The sequence below is a fragment of the Alosa alosa genome, chromosome 1 (genome assembly GCF_017589495.1).
Source record: "Alosa alosa isolate M-15738 ecotype Scorff River chromosome 1, AALO_Geno_1.1, whole genome shotgun sequence".
In the NCBI taxonomy this organism is placed as follows: Eukaryota; Metazoa; Chordata; class Actinopteri; order Clupeiformes; family Clupeidae; genus Alosa; species Alosa alosa.
Window position 1 is genome coordinate 11,181,698 of NC_063189.1, and position 8,709 is coordinate 11,190,406.

Below are 8,709 nucleotides of genomic sequence, written 5' to 3' on the forward strand. Positions count from 1 at the left end.
AACTGGTTAAGGTTTTGATTTAGTAACTACTAAATACAAATGCCTGAAAAGTCTCATTTATTTTTGGATACTTTTTTAAATTTTGTTCAAGAGTGGCCTTTTGCGCCCTAAAACATTTAGCCCAGTTGTAGTGTTCCAGCATTAAGGAACTATTGTCATGTGTTCAGTGTACCCCAGGTGCACTCGTACTGTAGGAGCTGTTAAATGACTGAAATAGTATGTAATGCTGGAATTATCACTCTGTAAATTAGTGGTGGAAGTCTGATGCTTTCCTGGCCCTTATGGACCCTTTCAAGAGAGTTCCATTATCAGCATCATAGTTGGCCCCACAAGACTTCATTTTTAACATTCCATATGTTATCTTGATGCAGAGGAAGTAGATTGGGGCCCAAATAGAACGTTCAAGCATTGTTTTTGTTTTTATTGTTGAAAGGGTCCATTGAATGTGGCAGGTACTGGGGCTACTGTTTGTGGTGTATTATACCTTTCCTCTCCTGTCCCCGTCTGTGTTCTCACCCTACAGTACATCATCCAGTAGGTGTCAGGGGCAGAGGGGGGGAAGGGGGGGGTCAACAGAGAACAAGAGTTTTGATTCTGATCTGAGAAATGTGCCAAAAACTGATTTGAGAAAAAAAACTGTAAACTGTTATACAAGTTCTAAAAGGCTATACTCTCTAGATATGATTTGAATTGAGACATATCCCATCACAACCTATACAGTACATAGGCCTACATTGTATATTGGTGATACTTTTGTATCACTGTATATTACTTTTGTAAGATTATTCCAAATCAAACATTAAAATATGGTGCAATAAATGACGTCCATCCATCTCCATAGAGCCACCCGTACACCTCCTCCAGTTCCCCAATGCGGCAAGGTCTTCGAGGCAAACCCAGGTACCAGTCCAGAGAGTTCTTCACTGCTCGCTCCTTGAAGTTGCTGAGCACATAGGAGAGGAAGATGTTGTGCAGGCCTCGCCCATGTCTCAGGATGGATACGAATGTTTGATTCACTCTTTTGGATCTGGAGATCGGCTGAGCATTTCTTCCCACTTCCCACTGTAGTGACTAGTAATAATATGACTAAATTAAATAATCCTTAATTAAATCATACAAACAGAGTGAAAATCCTGTTCCATAAAGCTATACTTAACTATACTTGTACATGTATCATATCCACTGTATGATCAGTTGGCAATAAAGTATCAATCTATCTATCTATGTATTTATATGGCTTTCAGTAAGGCTATTTTTGAACTTCATGATTTAGCCTACAAAGTTTTCACTGTTCTGTCATCCTTGCAATGAATCCTAAAATATTACTTAGTGTTGGTATAAAGAATCAACTTATGTAGCCTACAGTAGAACTTCCACATCAGAAGCAGAGCTCTCAAAGGTGCAGGGCCACATCTGTGTAATTATGATACACAAGGACTGGATAAATGTGGTTGTTAATCTTTCTACATTCTCAATAGGCAAGGAAAACACTTAAAATTTTAGTGAATGTAAAGAACATTTAGTATATCCCATCAGTTGGCTGACTGTAAGCATCATGCAATTAGAAGTAATTTGTTTCCCTCTGTAATTAAGAAGGCTGCTGCACCGCAGAGCTATCTTTTAGAGCTTGACTTTTTATGTTACAGTGGACTAAAAGTGCTCGAACATGCATGGGAGGTAGGAAAGTGTCAGTTCCATGTATTTTATTTTAATGTGATTCACAGCCAAATCCATCAACTAGTGCTACAGTTTCAGGGATCCTTTGAAAATTCATTCACCATCACCCCCTCCACATGTGGTGCTGAAGGACAACCATCTCCATATGAAACGCATTTATTGAATCCAAACAAGTTACATGATGCTGAAAAGACTGCAGCTAGACAAAACAATAATCCCAAGAATTCTCTATGTTGTTTATTTCCAGATTGTTTTGGTCTTAAAACAAACAGAGGCAATTGTCTGAATTCTCACATAGCTGGATTTGCATGCCCGACACTATGTAAAGCATCAATGGAGAAGTACACAAGAACAGTTACAGACAGGCGTTGTACACCCCTAGGCCACCTGACATATTTGTTGGTGAAAGTAATATCAGCAAAGCTCTGTCTTCTGTGGATTGCCAGAGGACTTAGGGAGCTGGGCTTAGCGGTAGCAACAAGTCATGGTGTATATTTCTCAGTGGCAGCAATGCAATGAACTGACAGGGAGAGAGAGAGAGAAAGAGAGAGACTGATCGCAAAGAGGAACACTAGTGTAGGTTGTATTGTATTTTATCAATGCTGGGCCTTTTATTGTGGTGAGCATTGGGCTAGACAGCACAAACAGAAGAAGAGACTGAACAGGAGATTGTGTGTGTGCGTGTGTGTGTGTGTGTGTGTCTCAGTGTGCTGCGTTGCAACCTCAGGTGGAGAATTTGAGCATCTGCTCCACTTGGGGGCAGCAGCATGACTTCAGTGCCTTGGGAGCTTCTAGCAGTTATCCAGGACCCCACAGATCTGCTCAAACACCTCGTCCGGCGGCCTCTCTGCATCCACCTGCACCCACACAAAGATCCACAGACAGGAAGGAACAAAGGAAAACGTCTAATGACTTCCAAAAGCAGCCCACAGGTTTTTAACATACTGCAAAGCAATATTGGCTGACTGATACACAATAAGAGACCTCACAAGGTGAAACCAATATATACAGTATCTAATTAGATCCTCTTTGTTATCATATTGCCACTAGCCGGTAGTAGTGTGAATAATGACCGTATGACATTATAGAACATATGAAAAGGCTGGTGTTATCGCCATTGTTTTTCATAACATTGTGATACTATGTTTGATAGTAAAAAAGAACACATGAAGAGGCAAACATATGGTGGACATGGTCATGTTTACTTTGGCTGTCTGACTTTTAAATAGCTATAGCTAAATAGCTATAGACTTTTAAATAGCTATTTCCTAAAAAACAAAGATCTTTTGTTGTTGTTTTAACTGGACTCTTTTCTTCCACCTTGTGCAGAAGGCCTCTGTGTTTGTAGTGGGAGACCACGGGCTGACTGGTGCTGCAGAAGCTCTCCACCCTCCTCTGGACATCCTGCTCCACGTCTCGGCCATCCTGCGAGCGCAGCGCTGTCCTGGCCCTCTGCTGCAGCCGGCCGGTCAGCGTGTCGGCCGAACACTCCAACAGGAGCACCAGGCTGGGCTGACCCATCTACGGGCAGAGAAGGGGAGGAGAGGAGAGGTGGGGAGAGGAGAGGAGAGGAGGAGAGGAGTAGAGGAGAGGAGAGGGAGAAGAGAGGAGGGGAGAGGAGAGGAGAGGGAGAGGAGAGGAGGGGGGAGGAGAGGAGAGGTGGGGAGGGAGAGGAGAGGAGGGAGGGGGGGAGGAGAGGAGAGGAGAGGGGAGGAGAAGAGAGGAGGGGAGAGGAGAGGAGAGGAGGGGAGGAGAGGAGAGAGGGAGGGGAGAGGAGAGGAGAGGGGAAGAGAAGAGAGGAGGGGAGAGGAGAGGAGAGGAGAGGAGGGGGAGCAGAGGAGAGGAGGGGGGAGCAGAGGAGAGGAGGGGAGAGATGGGGAGGAAGCAAAGGAAGTAAAGGAAAGGGAGGAGAGGGTAGAAAAGGCCAAGAGTGGAACAAAGGTGAGAGAAAAGAAGGGGAGGAAAGGAGGGGACGAAGGAGCGGAAGCAGAGGGGTGTAAAAGATATGAAAGGAAAGGAGGTCAAGAGAGTGGAGAGGAGAAGTGGAGCGGCAGTGTGGGAGAGCACAAGGAGATAAGAGAGGCATGGAGGGAGGAGGACAGAAGGAGCCGTATTCAGACATGATCTCAAGTGTAGCAGCTTGGCCTTCAGGGTTGAGAAAACACAAAGACTCATGGTGAGCAGCATGGTGAGGCCCCAAACTCACCGCTAGTTCACTTCCCTGCTTTAATACATACAGTGCAAAAATTAGTACTAATTTGAATAATTATACACTAATTAGTCAAGCTGTTTGAAGTGAGAATAAATGTGGGTAATTTTTCTGAATGTTCAGGATCGTGCACCCATTTTAAAACTGGACTGTTATAGCAACCCTGGACTGGTATAGCAACACGTCCACATGCCACTCTCCTGTCAAGCAACCGAGAGGCTCCCTCAGAAAGTGCCCAGTCACTTCCCGACATGACAGTGGAGTGAACCGATGTCAATCACAAGAATGGAGGTTTACATACGGGAGGCCAGTGGTGAGAAATGGATTTTGTCAGGTAGTGACAGACACCATTTTCACACGGTTGCCTCTCCAAATGAAGTCCATGTGAGAGTGACCAGAGCCATTTCCCCAGGGTCCCGGGTGCTACCTCCTTCTCTAGTGAAAGGGGGCACTGGGAATGACAAGCGGATAAGCAGGATGAATGCTCACGCTGTGTGTGGCATACGAAAAACAAGTGTCACAAGAGTGACATGGGCTTCATAACGTGAGCTGTGGAGTGGCTTACTGCCTGCTGACTGACTGTTATTGGCTAATTGGGTTGTTGCTCCAACAGATGACATGCTTGCTACAGAGTAGTCATGAAAGCATGTTTAGCTTGGTAGCTGGCCTTGGTCCTGGAATGCCTATAGTGGAGATCACAAGCGCGTAATCTCCACTACCCCTATGGATTAGACGTAATAGTTACTTAGCCACTAGTCAAAAGGACGGGAAAAGGAGGAGGTGCACAGCTTCTACGAGGCAGAAGCGTGAGTGGTGAGCCCTGAGTACATTGCTGTCTGTATCTGTAAAGGTTCCAGAAACTTGTTTAGAAAACAACTCTCTCTCCTTCTTTCACACATACACACACACACACACACAGACAAAAAACACACATGCACAAACCTGCACACACATGCACAAACGCACACACATACACACACCCCCAGCCCACTAACTTCCCCGGCTCTAACCTTGACTTCGTACTCCTCTGCCTGTCGAAGGTCTCGTGGGAAACCGCTGATTAGAAAGTTTTTCCCATGACGAGTGGGGGCAGCCATGGATTCACACAGCAGGTCCAACAGGGTGTCCTGTACACACACGCACACACACACACACACACAGCAAGTTAGCAAGTGCTATATTTAGAAAAGGACACATTCTCCACTTGTCACAGATCAAGGCAGAGGTCTAAAATCCATGTTCAGCATCACAAACATTATACCAACAAATAAACATCCCTGACAGAGAACCATGACCATTCATTGTTTTGACCACCTTTTCTACAATGACTTTAGAGAGTTTTAATTAAATGATATCAAAAAATTGTATCTCATATATTCTGACTTTCTTCAAGGAAACACATGGTAGACATTTAATAACCAACATGCATACACTGGCACACAGAGAATATAAAGACACCAGGAATGATAAAATACAGCTTACCAAATTTCATACATAGTCACACTTGACACAGACATCTGAATTACATTTCCGCCTGGGAAAGCAGTTCACTGACAATGCTAACGATGTCTACGTTGCTAAGCAACTGTACAATAACATGCCACATTGATTAACACCAAATTTCTGAGTTTTTTTTCCAGCGCGACCACGACCGCACTGGCAACCGAGAGATAGAGGAGCTCAAAGGGTCTTAGAACAGAGCAAAACAGTCTGTGTAGAGAGCGCTCGGCTGACAGCGCTCACGTGTTCACGTCAACCCCGCCACCAATGACGGCTCCCACAGAAGGGCACGGAGATGCCTCTGCAAATGAAGAATTGGGACACGTGTCGGATGGCGGCTGTGGCATTTCTTCAGATTGTTATGGCGATATGAGTCAGGGCTGGGCAGTACGTCACAGACGTGAGCGGTTCTGACGAGCAGACCTGGCCTCCTCGGAGAGGAGAGCTAGGCTACCGGTGATGCAGCATGGGAGACACACAGAGGACATCCTGGCATGAGAGGAGACATGGGCTCTCAAGGCTGTCTGTGTCAATAGTACAGCCCTGTAGGTCTATATGAGAGCGTCTCCAAAGCCTGTGTAATTAAACTGAAAATTTCTCATATAAAGGCTTTTTATACATAGAGCTCTTTTAACCATCAGATGCTGATGCTTTGTTCAGCTCTAAAGAACCATTTTGTGTGTGTGTCTATTCAGCCTATATTTATACTCTGTGTGTGTGTGTGTGTGTGTGTGTGTGTGTGTGTGTCTGTGTGTCTGTGTGTGTGTGTGTGTGTGTGTCTGTGTGTGTGTGTGTCTCATTCAGTCTGACCTCTGGCAGAATATCTCCTCCCTCCAGCAGGTCTCGTAGGTATCGGCTCCTCTCGCTGTGGGACTGGAGCTCATTGCATAAGATCTCCCCGGGGGTCAGGCGTCTCAGGCCGTACCGTTCCTCCAGACGCTCACACTGCAGAGCCTTTCCTGAGCCAGGACCGCCTGCAGGGTGTGCACACGCACACACACACACACACACACACACACACACACACACACACACACACACGCGCACGCGCACGCACGCACACAGTATAAATATATGATTAACAAAAGACACAGATGAATTCACACACACAAATAAACTGATGATGTGAATGTGGTGAAATTGAAATGAATCCCATGAATCTATGGCGTGGCTCTGCAGCAGCTGTTTGTGAGACAGCCGTGAGGTCTGCTCACGCTAACGCCACAGACTCCACTCCTACTCCAGCACTGGCCATGTCTGTCTGTACCACCTGTAGGAATGTCTCCCAGTGACCCACGCCGCCTTCAGAACCGCTGCCATGACCTTGACCACCCTGATTAGAACCCTTGCTTTAGGCTCTAGAATCCAGAGCCATCTCCACCGCAGAGACACCACCGCAGAGGCCCCGGGTGGGAATTCTTAGCAGGCCTTGCATGGCTGAATCTGGCTCTCTTAGCGTGAGCACCCACCCCTAGCCTGCTCTGAGGCTGTCTCATTAAAGCAGACCTATGACAAACACACAGACACAGGCTGACAGTCTAGAGACCTGGACGGTCCTCACAAATGAGGCAGACCCCCTCCCCTTGATTGTGAAGGTGCAAAGAAATTTGCAAGGCAATAGTTCTCTTTGTTCAAATTAATTCAGCAGCCATCAAAGTTGGTCAAAATACTGCAAATTCAGTTTTTCTTCTTTTGGACTTTTCACAAGCAGAGCCACTGGAGCACAGACAAAGGGAATATGTGAATATTTATTCACACATTTACTCTGGGACTGTACCTTCGCACTGCGGCTCGTGCAACAGGCTTTATAATTACAGGGCTATCACTCTATCCAGCCTGATGCCCACCTGGCAAACGGTGTGCATAACCTAGATAAGGGCACCCTGACTGCTTATCTGGGCAGACACAGACACAGGCAATCACGACTCCAGGATTGGATCCATTGATTGATTCATTTCCATATTCCTGTGAAGAGCGGGATTCCAGGAGACCATTAAAAACACCCTGCAATATGAGGCTCCAGAATTCATTAGGTGCCTCCTGTCAGTCAAGGGGCAGCTCCATGACGAAGCCCTCCGCGCGACAGTCCGTCTGTCACCCATTTGACTGACAGCTCAGAAGACAGGGAGTGTGCACGAGAGTACTGCTGGAAGGGATGAGGGCTGTGCATGAGGCATGAATCTTCCACCCATTCATTCAGCCCAGGTACTAGGCGAGTCCCTGACCCAGTCATACCCCCCCCCCACCTCTCGTATTCATCCTCTGTTGGTGTCTGGGCAGTGACCAGTGGATGCCACTTACATAAGCACATCCAGCGACTCGGAAAATTACAGCTACCTGATTTCACTCTCTTTCACTTCTCTTTCTCCTTCTCCTTCTTTTCTTGTAGCACTTCCCCCCTACCCATGCCTTTCACGCCCACACCCTCTCTCCCGATTTTTTACGGGAGTGTGTGTGCTTTTGCTTTTCTTTTTTAGTAGCTCTGCAGGAGACACTCTTCTGAGGGGGGAAGTGGGAAGTGGGGAGTGCGGAGCAGAGCAGATAGAACCAGACTTTCTAGTGCATTTCTGACCCCCAGAAATCAGAAATGCACTAGAAAGTCTGGTTCTCTCTGCTCTGCTCCGGACTCCGGTCCCCAGGCCCATTAGAGTGTGGCGCGGCACGTGAGAACTGGGACTGTGGGAAAGTGGCGCTCAGCTGGGAGCTCATATGGTTGTCTTTGCTACCGCCCTCTTCTCTTCTCTTCTCTCCATCTTACCAATGTCTCTCTCTCTCTCCTCCCTCTTTCCCTCCTCACCCCCCCCCCCATCCTTCACCCTCTGTCTGATGGCTTGTCAGGAGACTAACAATGCTGCCACGTGGATTTTATTGACAATGTAATTAATGAAAATGTATTATTATGGCATCACACAGATACGGATAACATGGCAGCCCAACGCATACTCTCTCTTTCTCTCTCACACACACACACAGCGCACTCTGTCCTGGGTGAAGAGCCTCTAATGACATGTTGTGATAACAATGGGGCAGGTGAAATGTTTTTGAATTGCTTTACCCAGAGAAACATACCGATCACGAAGACGACCTTTGGTTTCTTCAGGTCCACCATGCAGACTGCAGAGAGAACAATAAAATGAAAAGCAAAGACAAAAAACAAACACCATTTTATGCATGCAGGAATGTCAATGTAGCCAGGGAATAAGAATGGGCTGCCTGTCAAGAAGGTAATTTAATTTGATTTATTTGTTTCTGCACATTGTTTCTGTGTTGCTTATTCCTATACACCTAGCTTATTGCTTATTCCTGTTCACCTGGCTCTCCCT

General features: G+C 46.4%; 1 protein-coding gene across 1 annotated transcript in view; it reads right to left on the reverse strand.

The window, feature by feature from the left end:
* Positions 1–1,819: 1,819 nt before the first annotated feature.
* Positions 1,820–8,709, reverse strand: part of ak5 (adenylate kinase 5) — a 55,949-nt gene continuing 49,059 nt past the window's right edge. The window contains 5 exon segments of the mRNA XM_048261551.1: positions 1,820–2,534; positions 2,998–3,198; positions 4,897–5,013; positions 6,197–6,360; positions 8,456–8,500. Of these exon segments, the coding sequence (XP_048117508.1) occupies positions 2,469–2,534; positions 2,998–3,198; positions 4,897–5,013; positions 6,197–6,360; positions 8,456–8,500 (593 nt within the window). The 3' untranslated portion in view covers positions 1,820–2,468.